This window comes from Anarrhichthys ocellatus, unplaced genomic scaffold (assembly GCF_004355925.1).
Source record: "Anarrhichthys ocellatus isolate YVR2014 unplaced genomic scaffold, GSC_Weel_1.0 scaffold54, whole genome shotgun sequence".
NCBI classification, from domain to species: Eukaryota; Metazoa; Chordata; class Actinopteri; order Perciformes; family Anarhichadidae; genus Anarrhichthys; species Anarrhichthys ocellatus.
Window position 1 is genome coordinate 2,083,617 of NW_022280084.1, and position 27,280 is coordinate 2,110,896.

Below are 27,280 nucleotides of genomic sequence, written 5' to 3' on the forward strand. Positions count from 1 at the left end.
GCAACATCACTGAAAAATATTCTGGAAATCTAAACTTCAGAGAATCCAGGTTATGAAATAATGTCAATCATAACATTCATCGAATTTATTTTTGATTTAAACGTTTCTGGCATCAATCAGTGAATAAATGGAAAGAACCAACATCCTATTTTTCTCATTGTAAAGAAAATCTTATCAATATGATGAATTCAGAAGATTTGTGATTAACTACATCTTTCACTTTCAATGTGTTTTTATGGGCTATTTGAACATTTTTCTAATTCAAAGTTGAAGTGACTCATTACTTCTGGCATCTTTCATAAAGAGCTTGGAGGAGCATCTCCGTCTTTGCAATGTTTTCAGTCCAGCAGTGCAGAGCTGATCCTCAAAGCTACTACAAGGAGCTTTCATTTTGTGTTGGTTTTGGTGTCCCTGTGGACAAAAGTGGAAGTGTTTCTGCATGAGCACCGGAATACATTTAGAAAACCTCTCATTTTACTGGGGCAGGGTCTGACAGTCTGCCCCGCTCAGTCCTGGTTCTGGTTCTCCCGTGCCTTGCTTCACTCCAACGGGCCCCGCAATACGGTCTAGGTCTCCAGCAGCATGGTGTCCTCGTTTGCTCCCAGCAGGGATTGGCGGAGGAGTCGAAGCTCTGCTCGGGGCTGGTGGAAGAGAGATTCTGATGATAAACTAAATGCAGTAAAAGCAACAGGATTTGGACATACTTACTGATAAAATAAAATAAAAAACAACGATTATAGTCCAAAGCGCTTTAGATTTAATAAACATACAAAAATGCTAAAAAGAAAAACAGGCTCACATAAAAGTCCGTTACAGTAAAACGATCCATATCACACAGTCTTCCTCTCGCTCTTCGTTTAGTCTCATAAAATAACAAACACCCAGCAGCTCTTCTCCAGCTCCAGTCTTGACCCACATGTAGACATCACTGCAAGCACAACCACTCTACCTGATAATTGACCCACAAGGCCGGCCGCTCATCTCTGTGCCTGCAGGACGACTTCTCCCACTCGCTCCTCTCTGCCCACCTTGCCAGGAGCGCTGGCAACACCTAAAACAGGGGAAGTGCATAAAGGATTAAATTATGAATGGAGATCCAGCGAGGCAGAAGGAAATGGTTGTGATAATGGCATGAAAGCATATTTAATTTGCAGATAATTGCACTGTGGGGGCTTTCAAGGGGCTCGTCTCACACTGGCATTTTTAATGAAATGGGCAAATCATGGCTGTCACCTTACAGCCTCTAAAGAAACTGGATGTAGATTAAAAAGAGCAACAAGATGAAAGAAAAGTGACTGAATGGACTGCGTCTGAAATTTTAATGGTCAATGGACATCGTCATTTGAAAATGGGAACCAGGCTTTTGCACTGCCACTGTGATAACGTTTTAATTATTATCTCCCTTCATATGTTAGCAGGAATCATTCAGACACATATCTTTGGACCCAAATCTCCAGATGCATAAGACTCGTATGCTTAGAAATATTTCATCTTGACACACAAACACGTGAGAATAATGAAGTCAAAGGTAATATTTGTGTGCAGGCCAGTATTTGAATGTTTGCAATGAGCGTAGCAAAAAAATGTGTGGACTCTGGACTGAAAGTAAGAGGACAAAACATTCAACTTTGACACTGTTGATTTGCACGTTCATGGTGCCTTCTTATTTGATTAAGGAATTATTGAGACGTGAGCATAAATACAGAGTAAGAAAACATGTGGTTAAAGGGCCAGTGTGTAACATTTCGAGGGATCTATTAGCAAGAATTGAGCCATTTATAGCCAGGTGATTATTTGTGCATAATCACCTGAAACTAAGAAATGTGTTTTTGTAGCTTAGAATGAGAAGTATATCTCTACATCGTGAGCGGGTCCTCTCACCGCCATGTTTCTACAGTAGCCCACATCGGACAAACCAAACACTGGCTCTTTCACGTTTTTTAGGTCACCTGAAGGACAACGTACGCACTTGTGAAACTGCTAATGTGATCCACAGGCCGCCAGCCGGCATCAGACATCAGCTGCTATGGTAGGGAGCTCTAAGGGAGGCGAATGGCGGCGTCTCACGTTAACTCAGTCCTGGAAAGGGAGGAGTGAGCGGAGAGGTTTTCAGTTGCTAGATATGAATAAGTCCTGCACACTGTTCCTTTAAGGCAGATTGTCCCCCTCATGTGTAGGAGATCAGTTTTAATAGAAACAGGCAATATTACTTTTATTTACTATTATTCTAATACTGTTAGCCTGAAAGCTAGTCTAACAGAGGTTAGTTTAGTGTTTGTTTGTAGTAGCGCAGCTAAGCCGTTTAGGTTTTAAGGTGCTTTACAGAGTGGAGCCGCTAATCACGGCTCATCTTTGAGTTTGATCGTCTGTGAAGACTGCAGTGAAAGAGATGCTGCTGTGCAGCTGATGTACCTAGATGCACTGGATATCCTAAACTATATCATCAGCTGTACTTTGTAATGCAATACATGACAAACGTGCTGCCAGTGAGCCCTGAAAATAGATGTAACATAATCAACCTCATTCAAGGATGAAACTTAACTCTCCTCCACCTTCTGCTTCAGTTGTCCTGCAGACGTTTGTAATCTCAGGTCAGCTGATCACTTCTCTTCGTGTGAACACACAAGTGGAGAAATGCTAGACAGCTCACCGGAGTTGAAAAGGACTTGAGGTTGGAGATTTCCATTTTTTTTTGCAGATTAATGAGGTAATTCATGTAAATGGGTTGGTTTCTCATTAGCATTTTGTAATGAGGTGAGCAACCCACTTCACTGACTGCCCTCTTCTTCTTCGTGCCTCAGCATCAGCATGCTACACTGGCGTTTACAGGCCAATTAATACAAAGAGACAGCCGTGACCTGGAAAAGGGATGTTGTGCTGCTGAGTGTGTGTAGAGAGAGAGAGAGAGAGAGAGAGAAAGAGAGAGAGAGAGAGAGAGAGAGAGAGAGAGGCCTACCAGCTGTTTCATTCAGCCATCTGTGGTGTCAGATGTTTGTGAGGATGCTGGAAGTTTCTCAACGTGGTGTGACGAACAAAAGTGCACATTTTGAGCATTATTTGGCACGCATACATGCATATGAACACGTGCGCTCGCACATTTCTTTTTCCCTCTCTTTGTGTCATTTCAGCTAAATTTAATCTAATTCAACTCAGTTCAGTTGGTGCTTTCTTGGCGTGAAATTACATAACTGCCACAGCAGAGGCTGACAAAATTAATTAGTATAGAACAATACCAATTTAAAAATGCATCATAACATTATGCGTCAACCTGTATTGAGCTTGAATCTGATTTTGAATAATATAAAATATACAGTTTCAACCTTTCACATGCGGTGAGACTATAGGAAGGATGTCCTACGACGTAAATATGATCCAGTCTGATTAAACCAGAGTATATTTTTATTTAAAGGCTTAAAATCCAAGTCAAGTCTCATGTCTTTATAAGCAAATTCAAAGCTAATTGAAAGTCTTCCATGTCTCTTGATGCTGACCATGAAATTACGTAATATTTCAGAATTTGCCTTTCAAAGCTTTGTTTCCACGGGTGTTTTCTAGCAGCCATCTGATCCAAATATTCAGGATGCAGGGATCACATTTCATATATGTGACGATTGAAATAAAGTTTTTTAAGTTAAAAGGTGCTCAATATGGAATTCAGAGCATATCTATTGCCTCTATGCTGCTGTCAACATGGAAACAGCTGAGCCGGTGGCTAGCAGCTAACAGCGCAAACAACAGAAACAGTGCTGACAGAGCTAACAGTGTTAACCTGAGGGGGAACCGGAGGGTGGGCGCTACGCTTACGGGACGACAATATCGGCTGTAACCGCCGTATGAGTGCAGTGCAGAGCGACCGCCGTGAGCTAACCAGCGGGACACGGAGAGACTCACATGCACCAACATGCTAGCGCAGCCGGCCCGGCTACGTAAACAAAGCACAGAGAAGTTTCCAACAGAGAGGGAGAGAGTGATTTGATTCTCTGCTCAGGTAAACATCATTACAAAGTCGGTAGTATTCGTCGTCAGAGAACTATGAACATCTGTACAGTGTGTTGTATCGAGTTATCCAATAGATATAGTTATATTTCACAGTGGTGGTTAAGGAAAATTTAGGGTATATCCAAAGTCATGAGGATTTAATCCTTTGAATTTATCCCATGAATGTCGGCACTAGAGTTCACAGCGATTCATCTAGTTGTTGAGATATTTCAGTCTGGACCTAAGTATGATAACAAGTGGTGGGGTATTAGAGGTCTTTCCCTCCTCTGCCCATCTACACACCTGCTCTGAATCAGCCTCGTTCCTCCTTCCTTGCGCCCCAGAGTTTTTCCCAGCCAATCGGCTCGCTGCCTGCTCCTCTGCCTGATCACCTCACCTGAGTTTCTCTCCACCTGAGTTTCTCTCCACCTGCGCTTCATCTCCTCGTGAGATTAGTTAGTGTTTAAGTCCAGGGTTTTCAGTTCAGTCTGTGGCCCCTTTTCCCCACAGGACAAAGAACCCCACTAACGTCTGTCTTTTGTCTTCAGTGGGACAGCTTACAATCTGCATTCATTCACGGAACAGATTACTTCAATTAGCAGTGAAGGAAACATGATACCTGGGTGAGAAGCTATGTGACATGCATAGAAGTGAATAATAAATAAAATCAATATGGATTTAGACAATTCTTAACATACAAAACATACCATAAATATGCTTTCCTCAAAGCTACCAGACTCCAGTCAGTACAACAGTAATTTTACTTTGCTGATCGTCGGAAACACACTTCATTCAAACTGCACAGAGACTTTGTTAGTCTTTCCACTGTTCCAACAATCACCAACTCTGGTTTGAGAGTTTGAAAGAAATAACAAATAATGGAAGAAACCACCGTAAAATCCTCACTATATACTAACCCTGCCAGTAAATACAACAGGAAAAAAGCAGAAATGAAGCCACCAATTTTTAGCGTGTTTTCCTGTAAAACCTGTATATACGCTGATCTTACAAAAAGGGTTATTTGTTGGATCATTGGTTTTGTTCTCTTATGATCAGTGTGGCCTTTCCTGCATAACCTTGAATTAAAACGTTATTTCTTCACATTCCTGCAGTGTCCTGCATTTGAGTCCACCTGCTCTTCTCTTCTTGAAAGTCCAATAATGTAGCGTTCCCCACAGCTGTTGCATGTGATGTCACACATGTACACCAGTTTTCCCATCCTGACAGGTTATAGTCTGTAATTTATGACCTCATCTGAGTCAAACGTCTTGAAGAAAACATGTTCTACCCCCCCAAATGGATTCAGTGACTGGATTACGTTTTACTGCCATATGTACGAACGTAAAGCAGGGCGATTGTCAACAAACTGCCAGGATAAATACAAGTAAAGAAATTAATTAATAAAATTCCGTGTTGCCTCTCAGTTGGCCTCCGTCTCATCTTGTCGAATAGGACTCCATAGAGCAAGCTGTTTGCCTTCAGCTGAACGCCCAGATGATCACAGCGACTGCCAGGAGGACGCCGTAAAGAATTACAGAGCTGTTGTCTGAACAGAACAGCAGAGCAGAAAGCTGGCGAGATCCTTCCATGTACCTGTCAGCCTGAAATGATGGCTGACTTCCTGTGGGCTGGAGAAACACTAATAGTCTCCAGCTGGACAGAGAGAAATCTTCACCGTGTGTGTGTGTGTGTTTTCTCCTAACTGCAGGAAACTTTACACCTATGTGAGGTCAGAGGATGACTTAAACATGTGTGAATTTCTGTGTTCACCTGGTGCGGTACTTTTCCCACTAAAAGAAAAGATTTGAGGGTTGAGAATCAAACCTGAGGGGCCTTCATGAGCACTGCTGAGGAATTTCTCTCCTCCTGCCAGGTAGACAATACTAAGTTTCCTTTTTTTCTGGAGCTGCATTACAAAATCCCTGGCAACATTGTCTGCTGCCATCATGGAGCTAAATTGTATATGTTCAAGTAATGAACAGATACACTTTGTAGAAGCCAGGCCAGAGCTGGTGAGGAACCTGAAAAGTTTGTGTTCATATGGGACTAAAAAGATATGTGGTTTCTACTGTAAAATATTGAATCGTAGCATCAACGGATCCACACTCAACAAAATACTTCAGTAAAAGTATGACTGTATTAGGGGAGGTAGTCCCACTGAGCCATGCCGTTAACGCCCGAGAGCAGTCGAGCTGTGCTGCGCCAACACAACTGAAAGTAAAAATGAATATACGGCCGATATCTGAAAGTACACACGGGAACGCAAGAGTGAAACTGAACTCCAGACCACAGAGATTCAGGTACAGGCTACAAAAGAACACACGGACTTTTTAAAAAAAAGTCTAGACTCTCTTGTATTACCAGCATGTATCCAAAGTAAGAGTATGTATTGAAAAGAATGCACGTAACATGTTAATTATGTAATTTCTATTGCCTTAAATAATCCACATTTTAATGTAATTATGTAGGCTGCAACATGCAAGTAAAACTAAGCTAATATTCACTAAACAGTTGCACAAATCTAAATTATTTCCGAAATTTTTAGCTGCTGGTCGACAAGGATCTTTAATAAAAAATGCACTTTTTGCGTAGCGTCTGTGATTACTAGCACACAAGCTGAGAGATGCAGCATTTAGTTTTATCACATCTAAACTGACTGATTGTGACATATTCAGGTTTGAGCACTTTTCAATCTACAATCTCGAATCTAGCCAGGTGCTACAGTACAATAAAGTTCAGGTTACGATTGTACTTCTGTAAAGACAGATATACTGTTTGCTTTGTGCGGTGTGCTTCAGGGCTGTTTTGTGTTCCCGTCTTCCAGAGGACATCAAATTTATCAAGCAGAAATAACACCATAAAACAGAAATCATTTTAATTTCTATTGGGCAGAAGATTTTCTCAAGAAAATAATAACAATATTTAAGAGGTAAGATTGAGTGCATGCTGTAAAAGCTGAGTGCAGGTTGTTTGTTTTATAAGAGCTAATCCGCGCTCACCTGCGCTCACCCTGACCTCACTGTTGTGGCATTTTAATCTCCCGCTCAGAGAGCAGAAAACTCACTGTAGGCGATAAAGGGCACTTTTTTTCTTTCTAATCAAACTTCTTCTCATTATAGTTCTACTTTATCTGAACATTATTTCATTAAATGTGTACTTTGCATGCACTAACAGTCCATAGTGCTGTACATGGGTGTAAACCTGTTGTAGAAATGTTTCCTTTGACTCAGAACAATCTTGAGCTCATCCAACTTCACAAGGGTTCAAATTAAAATGACATCATCAATTTTTCTCTCCACCTCTGACTAATTTGATCCCGTCATAAAAGATGATTGGAACTTAGAAAATGAAGTTTCTATACAATAAACATTCTTAATTACGTTTCTAGAGAAACATACTTTCTCCTGGATTTCGGTCGCAGTTTGAAACCGATTGAAACATACTTTAAAACATCATGGTTTGGTTTAAAATGACAGATTGTAACAACGCTTTGAAACTAAGTGTAGGCAACAAAAATACTTGTTTCACATGGGACACGAACATCTGTCTCCTGGGTGAGATACCCGTGCTTTTTATAATTTCACCATCCTGACATCCCACTAACATGGTTACCTCTGGACACTCATTTGAAATACAATATAATTCACAATGCAGTTTCTCTGTATGGGATTGACATTTTTGGGAGACGGTGCTGTTTATAGCGCAGGCATCCACTCAGGCTGTCGTATCTAAAATCACAGCTCAGATGCTTTGATCTCACTGCAGTTCCTCTGGAGAGTCTCTAACATGCATCCCAGAGTTTCTCTCATACATCAGTTAATAAATTAGTCTTCGCATTCATTTGAAAGTGTGTAGTGTCTCAGTATTTTGGGGTTCATGCATCTTTATCTGGTATATATTCTCTCCCAAACGTCTGAATCTCTGTCCCATGCATGCAACAAGGACTTAACCCCAGTCTGATCCACTCAAACAGAGGGAGTGAAACCATGTTGAAATCATTACCAAACCTGCGCGCTCTCGGCTGTATTCCTCAGCCTCATGCAGGTAAGAGCTGAAGTCAAACTGCAGTGCATACTTGAGATATCTGGCTGGAGGAATGTGTGTGTGTGTGTGTGCGCGCCATGTTGCTTTCAATCCAGAGGTGTGTTTTCAAGGTCTCCAGGCTACATGGAGGTCCTTGCTCCAGGCCTGCGCCACATTAAAGCCACATGTCTCTGTTTTTCTTTCCTACAGGCATGTCATACCTGCAGCTCTCACACACGCACACCGGCGTCGTAAGGTTGAAGACCTCGTGACTCCACACTGGTGATTGTCAGGATTTTACTCGACGTGAAGGATTCATTGCTTCACAGCGGTTTTAGAAACATTTATGGCCCAAATGAAACCTTTTTTGAAATGTGTATGATGACTCAGAAGAGGTGAGGTAACCGGTAATTGATGGAAAAAATGACTGGATACTCTCATCGCATTACGCGTATTTATTGAGGAACACACCATGAAACACCTGGCAACCTGGACATCCACGGATGGGAACAAACTAACTTTAAAAGCTTATTTCAAAGTTTTATCAGTTTGTAATTGTGAAGATTCTTTTTTCCTTTTTGGAACTCCTGAAATTTGTATAAAACGTTTTCACAGCATTCAAGCAAGACACAGTTCCTCTGGAATTAGATACTTTAAAAGGCCTTTACACACCGGGGGAGTGTTTTTCGTTATATTTTGTTGTTTGTTGATGTTTTTTTGTCATGAGTACTTTCACACAGAACGCAATTATTAAGTGGCGAATAAGCGAAGTCATTTTATTCCAGAGGGAGCTTGATTGTTCTGAGCTTTTGCACAGCGAATAAAGGCCATATCAACCATGTGAATCTATTCAAACCTTTCATTGAAAAAGTTTTGCATTTGTCGCTAATTGCATCGCTGTGAGGATGCAAAAATATTCACAGGGGGTATTTTGAATGTTCTTGTCATTTATTCGGCATGCCCCCAGTGTGTAAATTCCTTTTAAAGCTGCATCAACTGATTTTTTGGCCAGCAGAAACACACAACAACCTCTAAGTTGGCAGCCTTGTTAGCAAAGTTGACGATATGGACGTCTAGCAGATATTAAGCTATAATTAGGATGTGTGTTTATGCTCAGCTGATGAATCGTTTCACTTCCCTTTTAGCTCTGTTTTGGTGTCCACCGGCTATGTATAGGTGAGATATTTGTCTCTTTAAAGCCGCTAAATGCACCTCTGTGTCAGCTAAAGTCTGACTGTGTCTGTCTGCTGTTTGGAGCTGAGCAGGTAGTGGACAGCGGGTTCATCAGAGCTTTTTCACTGAAAACAGCTGCCTGCTGCGGCCGAAAACAAGGATATGAGAGTGGTGAGAGTGAACCAAAACAGTAAAGCTGTGGGTCGTAAAACCAAAACAATGAGCTGAAAGACATTGAAACGCTCCATAGAGAAAGGAACTGAGGAGTTGGTTATGATTCACTGTGAGTTCATCATCTTTATATATACTTCAAACTGTCATTTTATCTATTGCTAATATGAAAGTATTGATTATAGCAACTTTAACCAGACGTGTATATTCGCTGCACAGAAAACGACAAATCAAATGTCATTGACTTTAAAAATCATGCAGCTGATTAAGTGGTCACATGGCATGTTGAAGGCGTATGTGTCGCTTCAGATTGATGAGATCAATGTGCTCACATGGAAAATCACTAAAGCACCACTGGTTTATAAAACAAGGTGGCATGCATAAGAACCATCTTTATCAGCAGAGTACAGTTTCATATATTCACACACGATCATACCAACATGATACGATCTCTGTACACACCGTGAGCGTTGGACAGGAAGGGGTTGGGTTTCATGCTTCCTGTGCTGGATTCCCTAGGCCGCTGGCTGATGTCTTGATGTTGAACCGTGCCCTGCTTCCTGCAGCTCCCAGGTGAGTGTGCGTCTGCAAACCTTTTTTTTTTTTACTGGGAAACCAGAAATCTCTTATTTTCACCTCCTTTCCAGAAATTGTTTTGTTCATACCTCTACCTCCCTCTCAAACAAACACACACACACACACACACACACACACACACACACACACACACACACACACAGAAAAAAGAAGAATTATTAATTTCAAGTAATAGCTGAATAACTGCAGTGGGACATGAAATATGACTCTTCAAGGAAATTCGAAAGAGGAATCTTTAGGGTTATTTAAGCATGTAAAATCAGGATGCATTCATCTGTAACTCTTCAGGTTGGGTAAGATTCAAGTTTAGCAAAAGTTATATGAATATAATGGATGTTTATCTTAAAGTAGACGAGCACCAAAAAGTCTACAGCTTCACCATAAAGTCAGACATCAACAAAAACCTGTGGAAAATATGTAAAATGGTACATTTAATTCAGACTTAAAGTGCTGTGCCAGCGATTTTGAATGTGTAAATTAATTCACATTACATAGATTTCTGTCTGTCGGCCTACAGTTTAAAAATATGTGGAGGCTTGAAAGTTGCCGGAAAATGTTTCGGCAATCTTTAATCTTTATTGTTTTTAAAGCATTTTGTGGTTTGAATTCAGAACTGCACAGAGCAATAATGCAACCAAGCCAAAGATAAAAGCATGCATTGTTTTTAAGTTTTATGCATATTGGTTTTCATATCTACTGAAATGGAAACTTGTGTCTGTGTGGAAAAGCTTCACACAGCCTCAGACTGAATGCGTGTTGCGCAAAGATTTGGGCCTGGAGCTGCAGTTCGTCTTTAACTTTTACCTCTAAAACTTCCTTTGTCTCAGTTTCTCTCAGTCCCCACTGTAACTGTCCCACCTGTCGTTCCCGTAGCCTCCCTCTCTTCTCTCCGTTTCTTTCACGCAGTCCAGTGTTAATGCTGCTGAGGTGGAGTCGTCCGTCTTTACGACGTGCTGGTTACGATGCCTCGGGGCGCACCGTCTCCATGTTGATCCTCTCCTCAAAAACAGACACAGACCTGCTTGGCTGAGCACAATCTTTAATGGCAGTGCAGCACAAAACCTGCGATTTGATTCAAAACACAACAGCATGCAGAGCTGCATCAAAAAGAAGGAGTGTTAGTAAAAAGGGGGACTTGGGACTGAATGTAAGATGCCTGCAGCAAACTACTTGGCAGGATGTATCGGCTGGAACTAAACTTTTTATTCACCGTTTCAGTCGATGACTCGCATGGGAAGAAACTAAACATTTGACAGTAACTGTGTCAATGTCCAGTTTAGCAGCTCCAGGCTTTAACGTGTGGGAGAATCGACTCGCTGGAGCTGAATGCAGCGCAGCAGCAACATGGGCACGATTCAATATTATGTTTTTTAATAGGGAAATTATGAAATTATGTCCCCCCTGAGTAAAGACAGTAATTATGGAAGTATGATAATCAGTGTCTGTCCATTAGAGGTAATTTACTGTCAACACTGTTTGGTTTGAAGACAGACAAATGTTGATAGATATTCAGAATATAAACCCACATGACGACCACGTGAACTATGAACAGAAAACAGTATCACTTGTGTTTATTCATGTATGGTCGAATATCATGACTGTGTTTAGAGTAGAAATACACGGTGAACACATATTATCCACCTCAATGAATATTTGGGACATCAGCTTATTCCAGCTGGTATGTTAAACAAAATCATATATTCATGTACAATTACTGTAATTATTGCAACAATTACTGCAACTGCTATTATTAAAGCTTCTTCTATTACTTCTGCTTTGATGAGGCTACTGTTACGACTTTGAGTAACACTTCTACTACCGTTTTGTGTTATACCACAACACACAATCAATATTTGTACTAGTACTGTAGCCTACTATTAGCTATTTTTACTACAACTACCAGTAGTGCTATCACTATTTGTACTTTTACTCTACTTCTACTATTGTTAATTTTAACTTCAACTGTCCCCACTACTACTAGTACTAGTATAAATATTACTACAACTGCTTTTACATACTGCTGTCATTATTGCTACTATGGTTCTGGCAGCACTAACTACTTTTACTTATTATTAATGCTTCTACCAGTAGTATTACATCGTCTACTGCTATAGCTAGTACTGCTAACACTACCTCTACTACTTGCATCAATGACACAAACACAGTACAGAGCAGAATCAAAGGTGACGAGGAGTTTTCCCGTCCCTCAGTTCTCCGTGCAATCTGTTTTCCTCATTCAGTTTTGTGGAAAATGTATGAAAGAATCTCAGGTACAGTTGTTGGATTCGCACAACGGAAAAAAAACAACAACCTCTGCAGCAACAGAGGAATTGTCCTGCCTCTGAATACCTCACTCAGCTAAATATAGCCGGGAGATGCATGTCTGTCAGCCTCCCCCTCTCTCCCCCTTCACCGTCCCCTCAAGCCCTTATCTTAATTATTTCCAGACCTTTCAAACACACACACACACACACACATACACAGCTGATAAAAAAAAATACCAGGGTTGTGTTTACAGGCCTTCCTGCTGATGTTAAAGTCAGGAGAGGGCGTGACTGTCTGTGTTCTCTGTAATCTGATATGCATGGGCATTTGTTTCATTGCATTTGTGTGTAGTGTATATACCAGTGAGGAATAAAACTTGAAGCAAAATTCCCTTTGTCATTGTTATCCCTTATTGCTTTTCATTTTATAATCACAACGAATGGATTCATTAGATTTATGTCATCTTGGTCAGTTTTAGAATTCTGGTTTCATTTTGATCAATTTCTTCTAGAAATGAGTTAGCCTACTCTTAGAACTTGCTTTAGTTGCGTAATTTGTAACATGAAATCTAAATGAAAATAAGTGTGCATTGATTGTCCAGATTTATTTTATTCCATGCATTAGTCATTAGTCAAACACTGGCGCCTACATTACCCACAATGCAACTGGAGTGCTGACAGTTCCTGCTAGTTGGAGCTAATGTAAATTTAAGCAGCGATAAAGAGTGGGCTTCAGGGCTCTTCTTTCTCTCCACTCATTGTGAGCGTCAATGAACAGCTTGAACAAGCTGTGTGCACATACTTACTTATCTTTCAGCAGGTAAGGGGAACTAAAAGGGGAAAGTGCCTCTTAAAGGTTAACACAAACTTAGTTATTTGTGACAGATTACACAGCTCACAAGATTTTAACAGTTTTACAAAATCGTTAACTGTGATTTAAACCATTTGTTAAAAACATGGTCAGGCATTTTAAGCTTTCAGACATATTTGATGTGCAAAAAGGGTTTCAAGGTCTATATTCATGCAACGGGTGGAGCCAACCCTCTTTGCCTATTAAGAGTAGGTTGCACACTGGTCAGACACTAGTTTCTGCAGTTATATATTTTTATTCAATCCGGCACAATGTTAATAAGTAGTCCTGGATGTGTTGTCAAGTTGTGTAGAGTTATGTTAGCATAGTAAGCACATAGCAAGCTAAGCTGCTGACATAAGTCTTTCTGGTCATTTCAGCAATTAAATATCAACTCAATTCATGAATTGGATATATTTGACTTCCCAGAAACAAACGGAGGTCCGATCCATGTTACCTGCTGGTCATGGGTTTAAATTGCCAAATAGGAAATGGGAGCTTCCAATGGGCCTAGAGGGGACTCAGACTGTACCATGTTGAGTAGAGTGCAGGGGTCATTGTTTTGGAAAATAGTCTTTTTAAGTACCACAAGCAACTTATATCTTTAATATTTCTGTTTTAGGACAAGTAGAGTAATTATTTAGACAATGTTTTGTTGTTTTTACATTGGAATGTTATTTTATTGTCTTAAGTTCCTCAGCCTGAGCTCATTGTGTGATTTGGTTCAGTTCAGGCGCAGACCTGCTGGAAGCGAGCTGCTAGCTGCCCCATAACCATGAGCTATAGAGCCCAATGTCTTTGGTTGTTTTTGGAAAGTTTTTATAAGTTTGTTGAGTTTACACCAAAACCTGCTTGAACTGCTTGTTGGTGTTAAACACAACATACACTTAGCTCCATGTGTTCTCCTTCCATCACTCAGCCAATCCTTTCATTCAGGATTCTATATTTTGTTCAGATGGTTTCTATCCATATAGTGTGTGTGTGGGTGTGGTAACACGGTAACCAGAGAGTGTGTGGAGGTGAGTGTGTGTGTGTGTGTGTGTGTGTTAGTGATTCGATTACGGCCCCCTCCCCCAAATGTAGAGATCTCTGAGGAGTGAGGTGTGAGATCCACTTACCAAACCAGACTCTCCCAAACACCTGAGGAAACCTTCGAGCATGCTCACTCATGATGTTACCGCGCAGGCGTGCAGAGTTATGACTGCTGCCGGGTCCACACCTTGTGTCTGCAATAAGGACAAAATCAGCCTTTTACCAAAGTACCTCCTGGCAGCAGGGGTGCATACTCAGGAACCCAATTTCATGTAATTGTCTACTCATGTTTTTCTGAGTACCTGATGATTTTTTTCAAATTTATAAAATGCATTTGAATAGCTATCATCAGCTCCACTCATAGCTGTGTGTGTGTCTTCAACTCAAAGCAATAACGTTAGATGAAACTTTAATGATCTCAGTGGGGAAATTGGGTTGCAGCAGCAAAGAATAAAATGACATCGAAAATGCAAAATTCAAGGTTTTATAAAACATAAAATGACAAAAAAAATTATGATAATTGGCTTTTAAGGAACTGTCGCCTCTGATAATGTTGGCAAACACTGGAGGCTTATTATCTTTCCTACTCAGATGTGTCATGTTGAGACAAATTCCCTTAAAGCAGATATGCACCCATCTATAATTCATTATTTGATTCAGCTAATTAGCTGCGCTTTTCAGAAAACTCTGTAAATGTCAAACACATTCAAATAATTGCTCCGTCTCTGTCATAGTAAATGAACATACGAGTGGTCCTGGATACTGAAAAATGAAATGGGATGTTTTTTTTTGTTTCTTTTTACAAAGCTCAGTAATGGATGGAGGGAAAAAAGCTGAAATCAATTTCACTTAACAAATCTATATAATCTTGCATTCATGTACTGTCGACAAAAAGAAAGCAAATGAGATAGTAGCTGATTTTTAAGCTTTGAGGCAGCTTGATTGTGCAAACGGGAAACTTTGAATCATTAAATAGTCTGTTCATCACTCTGGACCTCCTGCAGGTCTAGAAGCCAGCCGGTCTAAATCAGACGTGTTATTAAAATCACATAATTTAGAGAAGAAACTGGAATTTACAACACGAGGCTCCGGGGAGACTAACCTCAAACTTCACTTTCACCTTGCTTCACATTCCCACACAGTCGCACCCGGGAACCAACCAGTACGAGAATGCGTGCCTTGCTCAGGGCCACAACAAGAACACTTTGCAGAAGGGAGGGGAAGATAGATCTTCTTTGCTGCCTTTAATGGTTTTCTCCGTCACCTAATGTGTTCAAGAACACAAAATCCCACAAGTGACATGCAGATAACTTACTTTATCTTCAAGCTGTGAGAGCGACTCAGTCGTTTTTGATGTCATTGGCATCATCGCCCCGTACGATCACATAATATAATGAACCCGTTTTCCTCTTGACACCTCCTCATCTGTCTTTCCTTCATTGATGAATGAAGGAAAGCTGTACTCCCTCTCTTTCTTTTAAACTCCTGTCACAAGCTCTTAAAATGAGGTTCATTTGAGGCGTCTCTATATTTTCCACACGCACACACCTCTATTTCAGGTAACGTTTTGTCTCATGCTACGCTTTGCTTCACTTAATTCCTCCCAAGGTCGAAGTTTGTCGTAATAAATGTCGAGACAAAAAGAAAGCTATATGGCTGAACGATAAGGATTGCCTGCTTGTCTATGTAAAATGCCACGTCGGGCTAGTAACTCTATCACTTGCCCCGATTCAGTAAGTGGTAAAAAAAATGATTAAACACAGTTTTTCTCCAGAGCTTAGGATGGAGGGGCCATCTCGCTTCCTTGTCATCTCTGCTGAGAGTCGCACGTGTGCAGTACCGATCGGGCGACCGGTAAAGATGAAGTTGATGAGCTGAAGCTCAAACGAGCATTTCAATTATCCTGAAAACAGGAGTTTAGTCGATGTGGGCAAAACTCTTGATTCATTTACATAAAGAAAGATTAAATTAACTTTGTCCATTGCTGTTATTTGGTAACTGCTGACAGGTGTAAGGACAAGTAGATTTCTGACAGAAAAATAAAATAATAACGTTGAACTCTGGATGAAAGATCCGTCCGAACCCTCAGACTTGACCTACACAGACATTTTTTGATTAGATATACTTAACATAACTGTGTTTGCACTAATATTTTAGTTTTTTATTGTTATTTTATTCTGCTGGTACCGTATTTAAGCAATAGCTCACAACAGGCTGCGGTATCGTGTGATATCACAGCTACACGAGGGCCGTTGTTCGGCTCTGCAGTTTCTGCAAAATATTCTTTAATTTGTCCAAATTCTGCTCATTTGGCAGGTGGACATCCATAAAAACATGTTCTTCTATCTCTACGATTCAAAGGTAAAGATTGAGGAACAATCCATAGAACAAACAGAAAGTGAGTTTTGAATCACTGCAAACATTTTCAAAGTGAAGTGAATTTTCAGTGTAAATATCAGGATACGTAACAAGTCCGATTTTTTTTTTTTCCTGAATGTAAGTTGGTTCCTTCACCACAGAAACTGCGACTGCTGATAACAATGCTAACATGCTAATGTTGAGCAGGTATAATGTTTCCTGTTTACCATCTTGGTTTAGCTACTTGGAACTAAAGACAAAGTGCAGCTGAGGCTGGTGGTAATAGCATTACTTTTTACAGTATTTGGTTATAAAGTAAAGTATTGGACTAGTTTAAATTTTGACCTGACGATAGATGGATAGAGACATTTCAGTCAAAATCGCATGCAGGGCAGCATCATGTCACATAACGTAAATATGCCGTTTATTTCACATACGGTGTGAAAACACAGCGAGTCACCAGGATACTCGTCTATCAGTTTGTGCACATCGACACATGCTCTTTGTATTCTGTAAATGCAGAGAGACTTGTCCAATCAACCTCAGAGTCGCGATCCTTCCTTCACTCTGTAATTTTCCACAGTAGGCCTATCCGTGACGGTGAAAGTAATCACTTCCTGCAGACTCGCGTCCTAATTCTCCTGTTGCGCGGCAGTATCGGGCCACGAGGGATGTGGAGTTCACACTGTGCTGTCACCATGGTAACCTGAATAAAATATTAAAAATAAGATGAGTCAGCTCAAGGGAAATATCAAATTCAGTTTTTTAAATATTCCTATTTTGTCTCCTTAATGATTCAGCGATTGGTTCCCTGGTGCAATATTGTTTTTCTTGAAAGTATAAGAAGAGCCACATTTAAGTGCTTTGCTTGAGTAGTTCTGAATATAACAAATCTTAATTTAGGCCAAGTGTTATCTTTGAGTGGATGTATGTATCCATGTATCATCCCTCAAAACTGGACGGTTGCCACCCTTGGTGTTGTGTTCAAGCTCAAACTGCTCCACTATAGCCCCCCCATGAGGCTGGGCAAAGTATTACATCATTAGGAGAAAGATTTTTTACACCTGAGGGCTGATGTCACATGACAAATAAACCCAATAGCGGACAGCTATACAACTAAATCCTGACTTTAAAACAAATACCACTCTCACTCGCTGAAAGGCAGGAAGTTTGATTAAAAGCTGGTTTTGTGGATGTTTTTCACATCTAAACATCAGAGAAAACCTAAAAGTTGCATTGCAGTGTTTTTCAGGACATTGATGTTCCCGAGTGAACCTTTGAGGGTCTCAGTGGGATCTGATTAAACGACCAAACTCGTGGGAACGAGCAAGCAATTTCTATGCGTTTGACAGAAACATGGGAGTCTTTGATCTGTTTTTCAAACGCCCGGTTCTTCGTCTGCATCTTGGCGAAGGCCTGAGGAGCGCTGCCAAACACGCGGGCCACTGAACCGCCGGGGGATTTGAATAAATGTTTCTTGAATCATCGCTTCCCTGTGTCCTTGTTAAATGAATTAAGAGGAGATGATACAACAGCTCTGCTTGTTTTGGATGTATGATGCAGGGAAAAAGAAAACAAGGACCATAGATAGAAAAGGTTCAGAAGTGCTCCTGTAAATAAAAAGGCAATTAATGTTGCCGGATGAAATCAGTGGATCTGCACTGAATGCTCTATTTTGTCACTGATGCACATTTATTTAGGAATTCAAAGGCTTCAACGGGGATTTTCATCATTCAAGTTGCTCAAGTTCAACAAAGCAAAAATCCAAAGTTGCAGCTGACACCATTGAAGACACTATAGTCAGGTATTCTATATTTTCTTATCAAGGAATTGGGGTTTCTTTTATAGGCTGGTGAAACGTTATGCTGCTACCTTCCAGTGAATTGATTAACGGGATTCCAGATGCTGGAAACCAAAGGCGTTCTTTAAAGCAGCTTGAAATGCTGCAGAAAAGCAGGCTGACGTGTGATGCATTATTGAGCAAAGTGCAAGAGATTCTTCTTGCTTTCCAGATGAAAGACTTGTGCCTTTCAAGAGTTACGGCTGTCTGAATTTAAAGCACCGTGGGGTGTTTTTAAATCACCCTGTCGCCTCTTTTGATGCCAACGCAACCCACACACCCGTTTTGCTGATTCACAGCATAATCAGAAATAAGGGATGGATGGAAACATCCACAAGAATGTGTCCCTGTCTTATACAATCACCAGAATAAATAAATGGATCTGCACCAGATGGGAGCTGAGATTCTGGCTCCCGTCAGCTCTTGTCTTTGGCCTGTTTTCATGCTAATTACACCGTGTAGACTGCATGTATTCAGCCTAATAATACACAGAGGTGACACGGCAGCCTGGTAATTTTCACTGGTTTAAACACAGCTCTGCTCCTCACTGTTTTCTACTCTGCACTACATGTATATGCAGCTTAGTGCTATGCTTACAGTGACAGTACGATGATGAGGCACAAGGACACATCCTAATCTAGATTATGCAAAGAAAACAATACCCACAAAATAGAGTTTCAGTATAAAAGTAATGAAATGGGGCAATGAGGTCCTGTGTTTCTCTTTTCAGCAGTGCCTCTCGCTTCCTTGTCATTATTGCTCATTAAAAATACAGCAGTTATAGCTTGTGTACACGAGGTGCCTGCAGCCACAATCAAAACACAGCGTGGTGATGGATGTCCTGTCAGAGGCGGATTGACAAAGACAGACTCCTGCATGTGAGCTTAAATGAAAGTGTGGTAGCAGTAGTTAGTTTCTGTTTGTACTGTGGGAACAGTGAGATTCATGATGCAGGTGTATGTGTGTTTACAATTTCCTAAACCTCCCTTACTCCTCCGTCTCTGGCAAAAGTCCTGATTTAAAACACAGCGAGGAGACGAAGGAAGTGAGTTTGAGAAGTGAACTTGTGAACGAACATAAGTTCCAATGTGGGGGTGTAGAAGGGAAACTTTCATTCAACAACCAGTGTTTCATCTTTGTTAAAAGATTGAGGCTCTCAGCACAGATAGTTGAATTTAAAAATCAAGTTCATTGCACAATAGATACAATAATTTGAATCTGGTTCTCAGAAGTATATACACATAATGCAAAGAACAAACATACAGGAAAGAGACCCAACTAAGACAGGTAAATAAAAGAAAGGTAGGTAAATAAGCATAGATACAGATGCAGTGGTAAGTACAGCAAGTATGCCAACAAACTGCACAAACATGTTCAGTTAATTTAGCTGAATGTCGTCTATAGAAACAATACGCATCTACACCAACAGGAGCTGCTATACGACAGCTTTCAGGCCCATAAGTCTGGTCTTGAAGGCTTCTGAGCTAATATTGTATATTCTTTAAAATTGAGTCAATGATACACATCACAAAAGATTTGACAAGAATCTAAATGGTTACGATCGTACTCTGTCATCAGCGTGGACGGTGTTTGTTTTGTTTCAACCCTGGGGCTTGGCGACAATTCAATATGATAGTTTATCGTCTTTCAATAGAATCACATCCTGATGAAATCACATCGTGATGCACAGCTGCATGGTCAAGGTGGAAAATAACAAGCACATAATAACCCAAACTTCTCAGAGAAGCACTAAAGTTCTTAATTAAAAGAGAAAATAATCTCCCTTTGTCAAGCATTTAATGCACTCAGCAGTATATCAAATATGCATAGACTATATTATTTAGCTAATAAATTACCAGAAAACATGCTATATTGTTATATTAACTATATCGGCATTGCAACATACTGTGTATTGCTTTATCAAAAAGGAAACCTGCAGTTTTGTACATCTCTGAAGGAAAATCTACACTTCTGTGTCAGGGTGCTCCAAAGCAGGAAGAGATCAGTGTCGGAAAAAAAAATACAAAAACTTTGAGGAGAAAACAAAAGAACTGCAAGCCTAACAATGACAGTTCTTGTAGGCACCACGTCTTACTGTATCTCCGCATGTGCTCCGTTGCTGCGCCATCACTCCGCAACACACCATCCACTTTTTGTGGGGAGCACAGGAGCTCAAATACAACTTCAAGCGTCTGATTGCTTGTGCAGGTACAGTGGTGGAACAAATAACTCCCTGCCTTTCAAAAGCCCCGGAGGCTGATGAGAGCTCCGTGGAACTGAAACGACAGAAAGGGAGCAGTCGGATGCATAAACACAGGGAATGGAGGAAAGGCAGTGAAAGAGCTTTTCAACAATGCTGCTCAATAAATGGAGGAGGCAGATCAAGGCTCGCGGCTGCTGTCTTGATGAACTTGCACTGTAGCGTGCCCGCTAGGAACAATAACGCGCTATCTCCCGCCTCTGAACAGCGAGCGAGAAGGAAAGATCAGGATGCGATAGTTTTGTTCCCCGCCTCTCATTTCCCTTTTTAGTTCTCCTCCATTCTGTTTTTTCCCCACAAGGTTGTTTCTCGGTGACTAGATGGTGAGTCTGACGGGAAGGTTGAAACATTTATAAACCTAGAAAAGCTCCACATATTGTACATCAGGTGTTCTTCGAATGTCTGAAATTAACACAAGAGGTGAAAAAACAACCCATGCATAATGAGGGTGTGTCTGAAATCACTCCCTTGTCACTCATTCACTATTCCCTCCATGATGGACCTTCAATAGCTTCCTCTATAGTAAGCAGTGAATTTAGAGTAAGCAGGAGTTTTTCTCAGGTGCTATAAATGAAGTGAATATAGTGCAGTAAGTAGAGGATAATATTTGATTTCAAATACAGCCTAACGTCAAAACAACACTTTCATCTGGCCTAGATATGATGTTACACATAGTTTCTTCATTGCAAAGCATATCAACGTCATTAGTTGTCGTTTATGTAACTGTATTTATCTATAGTTTGGCTTTAACCTGCGTAGCATCACAGCACAGATGAGTTTTTAAGAACTCCTGGATCTTGTTCCACAGGTGGACTTCAGCTGCTGCGTGGGACCTGGGCTCACCCCCCACAGGACCGGCTGGCCTGCAACCCAGTGAAAACTGGAGGGGCAGTAGGGTCCATAAGGCGGCTCTAGATGATGTCCTGCTCCGGGGTAACACACGCTCTCAAAGTTGTCCTTCCCATGACGCTGCACTCTCTCCACCATCATCAGACTGAACATGTTGTTGCTTTCAGACGTCGAGTCCTTCTGATGTTGATTCTGGTTTAACTGAAAGCAACGTTTCATATGGAGTAAGTTTACAACCCCCACCCCCTCCTCCTACTTCCTCCCTTCTCCCTGATGATTTCGCCAACTTCTTTGACAAGAAGGTAAACAATATCAGATCCTCCTTCTCTCAGCCCCCCTCTCGCCCTGTCCACCCTCTCCAGCTCTTCCCCCTCAAGTCTCCCTCCCCTCTCCATGTCCTATCTTACCTTATCTTGCTCTCTTCTCCTCTAACGAGGTCCTCAACCTTGTTACATCTGACCGCCCCACCACGTGCTCCCTTGACCCGATCGCCTCCCCTCTTCTTCAGTCTATTGCGACTGAACTCCTTCCTTTCCTCAGCCTCCTCATCAATACATCTCTTGTTTCAGGATGCTTTCAAGATTGCTAGAGTCACCCCCTTTCTGAAGAAACCATCACTTGACCCCTCTGATGTCAAGAACTTAAGACCGGTTTCTCTTCTATGCTTTCTATCCAAAACACCTGAACGTGCTGTCTTTAACCAACTGTCTTCCTATTTCCACTAGAACAGCCTCTTGGACCCCCACCAGTTCGGGTTCAAAGTGGGTCAATCGACTGAGACAGCCCTCCTTGCGGTGACAGAGTTGCTTCACGCTGTGAGAGCTAACTCTCTCTCTCCTCTGTCCATGACGTTTGATATGGTGAACCACCAGATCCTCCTCTCCACCCTCAAGGGGATGGGCGTCTCAGGCTCTGCACTCTCCCTGTTTGCATCCTACCTGTCAGGTCGATCCTACCAGGTGACATGGAGGGGGGCCGTGTCGGAACCACGCATGCTGACTACGGGGGTTCCACAAGGCTCAGTCCTGGGCCCCCTTCTCTTCTCACTCTACACAACATCTCTGTGTTCTGTTATTCGCTTGCATGACTTATCTTAACATTGTTATGCCGATGACACCCAGCTGGTCTTGTCATTTCCCCCCGGGGACACTCAAGTGGAGGCACGCATCGCTGCGTGCTTGGCTGACACCTCGAAGTGGATGACGACACACCACCTCAAGCTCAACCTGGACAAAACGGAGCGACTGTTCCTCCCGGGGAAGGGCTGCCCGCACCGAGACCTGTCCATCACCATTGATGATACTGTGGTGGCACCAACTCGGACTGCAAGGAATCTGGATGTGACCCTGGACGACCAGCTGTCGTCAGCAAACATTGCATCGGGCACACTCCTGCAGATTCCTGCTTTACAACATCAGGAGGATTCTCCCCTTCCTCACTGACGAGACGGCGCAGGTGCTCATCCAGGCTCTTGTCATCTCCCGCCTGGACTACTGCAACTCTCTACTTGCCGGAGCCCCGGCGTCGGCCATCAGACCTCTGGAGCTCTCAGTCTACTCTCATATTAGTTTCACATTTTCTCCATCAGCTTTGTATGAAACCCTGTAAATAAGACAAGAAGAAAAGACTTTGTTCATTCTTGAATCAAGAAATACTTTATTCATCATGTAAACCTTCAGTTTGTTCACATCCCATCAGTAAAGTCTGTTCAATGACTCTTGTTCAATGATTTCATGAACACATTCACTTCATCCTCATAATCTATTTGTTTGACCAGAATCTCAGTTATGTAAAAGAGAATAATGAATGATTTACTTATTGACTATGATGATAATAATTAGTTATATAATACATCATAGTACCTCTTTTGTAGAACGATTAAGAAAACAACAAGAACAACGTTTAATCTGTTATAGAAAATAAACATAATTTCACTGAAAGAAATCTTTACAAAGAGTGCTGAGAACTAAATCTCTTTGATAAAAGAAGCTCTGGTGATTTCTCTCTTTAAGAGCCATGCAGTGGAAGAGAAACAACAACTAACAAATACATCAATACTAATATTTATCAAACATTTAAACCTCAGAGCAGTTTACATTTTCATGAAGAGAAATATCAGTTCAGGTCAACAAAGGTCATCATGAGCAGTGATAGCCTCCATGGCTAAACAGACACAGAAAGGAGCTCCACCTAAAGACACTCAAACATTTACACAACAATGATGAGAAGATGTCAAAGCACCGCCCACAATGTTTGATTGACAGCTGAAGAAAAATCAGCAATTAAGCGACAATGATGAAGACAAAATGAGTTTCAGGATTAAAACACAAAAATTCATTTGCTGTTCCTTAAATCACTTCTGACTATTTTAGTTTACAGAACTCAGCAGTGTCTCCATACTTATTATAAATCCTGAGTCCAGCATAGAGAGGCTGAGTGAATGTGGTCTGGACTCTGTGGAGGAGAGTCATGGTTTCAGAGACGCTGTAGAAAGACAGAATACCTGCTCTCTGATCCAGGTACACTCCTACTCTGGAGGACTGAGGACCAGAGACGGGAGTTTGGATCTTGTTGTACCAAAATATAAAACTGTTCTTGTTACAATCTAACGCCCAAGATTTGTCATTCATTCCAAATCTACATTCAATACATTTCCCTGTTCTGATGATATTCTTGTATGCGACTGCTACATAAACTCCTCCTCTCTTCTCCACCTCCCAGTAACAACGTCCAGTCAGACTCTCTGTACTCAGGACCTGAAAATATGAAGTGAATCTGTCTGGGTGACTAGAATAAGACTGATGTTCTCTCATTAATGTTGCTTTTCTGTTCCCCTCAGATAATAACAGCTTTGTGCTTGCTGTGTTTGGATCCAGTGTGATGTCACTTGAATATCTTAAGAACTCATCTCTGGTCTTGGGCTCTGCTCGTGAAGGTGACAGTAAAACGTTCACTTCAGTCACTGCCAGTGAGACGTTTGTCCACTTCTCTCTCAGAACGTCCTGTAGTTTATCTCTGACTTCTGACACAGCCGCCGTCACGTCCTCAAAGTAGCTCAGAGGACGGATATCGATGCCGGACGAGTCTGTAGGTTCTCTGAGTGGTGACAGTGAGGGGTAGTTGTGTAGAAACTGGTTGTGATCCTCTGTGTGTGAGAGCAGCTTCAGCTCAGCGTCTTTCCTCTTCAGCTCAGAGATCTCCTGCTCCAGCTTCTCCTGAAGCTCTTTGACTCGACTCACTTCACTTTTCTGCTGGGATCTGACCTGCTGCTTCACATCGGAGCTTCTTTTCTCCATGAGACGGATCAGCTCGGTGAAGATCTTCTCGCTGTTCTTCACCGCTTCGTCGGCAGAGCGATTGACGGCCTCCACCTCCTGTTGAAGCAGCTTCACGTCTTTCTCTCTGTGCTGGATTCTCTGCTGGATGTTTAGTCGACTCACCTCCAGCTCTCTCTGCCTCTCAGTCCTTTCTGCTGCAGCTGTGACTGTGTCGTGTCCTTTGTGTTCATCCACAGAGCAGAGGTAACAGATACACTGCTGATCAGTACGGCAGAACATCTTCATCACCTCATCGTGACGAGAGCAGATGTTCTCCTGGAGCTTCTTGGAGGGGTCCACCAGCTTGTGTTTCTTTAATTGAGCTACATCATAATGACGCTGGAGGTGTTTCTCACAATAAGAGGCCAGACAGACCAGACAGGACTTGAAGGCTTTCAGTTTCCTCCCAGTGCAGACATCACAGGACACATCTTCAGGTCCAGCATAGCAGTGATCAGCAGGAGCAGCTTGGAGTCCAGTCTTCTTCAGCTCCTCCACTAAAACTGCTAACATGGTGTTTTTCAGCAGGACAGGCCTCGGTGTGAAGGTCTGCCTACACTGAGGGCAGCTGTGGAGTTTCTTCACATCCTCTTCATCCCAGAAGCTTTTAATACAGTTCATGCAGTAGCTGTGTCCACAGGGAGTAGCCACCGGATCCTTCAGTAGATCCAGACAGATGGAACAAGAGAAGGTTTCCCGATCCAGCTGAACTCCTTTCTGCGCCATTTCACCTCTCAGTAACAACGACTGTCTGAGTTTCACTTCACTAGAAGCGACTCTGCTTTGACTTCTGATCTGAACAACATGTGTTTGTTCAGTGAATGGAGGCTGTCAGCTCTATCGCTTCACCGCCATGTTGGTTACACCCATCTTTAAAACTGTAGATCTGAAGGGGAGGGAACAAGGAGATATGTGGACAGAGTGGAGCCGGCTGTGTGTGAGAGCAGGAGGAAGAAGGAGGGGTTATCAAGCTGTGCTTCATTCCAGGAAGAGGAGCAGCGCTGTGAATGTGAACTTTGTTTCCTCATTTACAAACAGAGCCTCGGTTAAAACCTGCTCCACGTTTGAAAACATTTCATTTCTTTAGTTGTTAAATATTTCTTGTCTCCTCAGAGGAAGAGTTACAGACAAACATGAAGCCATCAAAAGACTAATTCTGTTCAGTTTTCTTTCACTGCTTTAAAACAGCTGGCTGACAAAAGAGTTATCAAATTAAACTAATATGAAACATTTAAATTGTCGTATAATACCTTTCTCTCATATTTAATGATCAACTTTTAAACATTTGTCTCAAAAGAGTTGAGTTTCAAGATATGATTCTGATGCAAAGCAGCGTTTCAAGATTCACATTTATTCATTTCATGACGTCATGACTGGACCTGATATAATCTGCACATTTTCCATTTGTTGTTGCTGTTAAAATATTCCACCTGTTGTAAAAGCTGAGTCACTCACTGGTTGAGTGACGACTGAGAAAACTCCTCAGGAACAACATGAATCTCCAGCAACCATAAACTGGTGGACAGGAATGAGGAGGACTTTCCGAAAAAACAATGCATGGACTCATATAAAAATAATGTGTCTCAATGATCACTTCTGACCCACTAGAAGTGGTTTACTCTGCAGAGAGAGAGCGTCAACCTCTAAATAAACTGAGCCACCAGGTGTCAGATAGAAATGGTGCATCCAAGAGGAAGCTATAAAAATGGCGGACACACAGCGGGGCGAGACGCCGAGCGGACAAAGCTCGTTCTAACATGAGAGTGAATCAGGCTTTGTCTTTCTCCTGCTGTTGAGCCGGGGAGGAGGGGCCAACTGTTAATGTTGTGTTTCACAAACCGACAAACATCAGAATAACTTCTTCCACTCCTGGTTATGGTGTAATAATTTAAGTTAAGCGATTTGCACATTTTTCCTTTCTTAACTCCTCTTTAGACGGAGACTCCTCTCTGCTCTCCTCGGCCTAAAAGAAACACCGTTTTAGTAAGTAGAATATTTTATTTCAAATACAGCCTAACGTCAAAACAACACTTTCATTTGGCCTAGATATGATGTTACAAATAGATTCTTCATTGCAAAGCATATCAATGTCATTAGTTGTCATTTATGTAACTATTTGTATCTATAGTTTGGCTTTAACCTGCATAGCATCACAGCACAGATGAGTTTTTAAGAACTCCTGGATCTTGTTCCACAGGTGGACTTCAGCTGCTGCGTGGGACCTGGGCTCACCCCCCCACAGGACCGGCCGGCCTGCAACCCAGTGAAAACTGGAGGGGCAGTAGGGTCCATAAGGCGGCTCTAGATGATGTCCCGCTCCGGGGTAACAAACGCTCTCAAAGTTGTCCTTCCCATGACGCTGCAGTCTCTCCACCATCATGTCCATGTAAGCCTTGCTGTCCCAGTTGAGGTCGTCCTCTGAGGCCACAAAGAGGAAACGCCCCTCTGCTTGTTCGACAGGGACCAGGGTGGCCTTGTTCTCCTCTGCCAGCGGGTTATGCAGAACATTCTTGCCATTGGCGGCCCCTGACTCAGTGGGAATCATTTTGCTGAGGTCAATCATTAACG

General features: G+C 41.8%; 1 protein-coding gene and 1 pseudogene across 1 annotated transcript; both read right to left on the minus strand.

Moving 5' to 3' along the window:
- Positions 1–23,023: 23,023 nt before the first annotated feature.
- LOC116396225 (tripartite motif-containing protein 16-like) lies at positions 23,024–25,475 on the minus strand. The gene has a single exon (XM_031870705.1). The coding sequence runs from the start codon at positions 25,436–25,438 to the stop codon at positions 23,759–23,761; it is 1,680 nt and encodes a 559-aa protein (XP_031726565.1). The 5' UTR covers positions 25,439–25,475; the 3' UTR covers positions 23,024–23,758.
- Positions 25,476–26,690: 1,215 nt separating this feature from the next.
- Positions 26,691–27,280, minus strand: part of LOC116396226 (acyl-coenzyme A thioesterase 1-like) — a 1,302-nt pseudogene continuing 712 nt past the window's right edge.

Bases quoted from the DNA above. Each gene is read 5' to 3' on its own strand.
- LOC116396225 (XM_031870705.1), bottom strand. From the start codon at position 25,438: ATGGCGCAGAAAGGAGTTCAGCTGGATCGGGAAACCTTCTCTTGTTCC.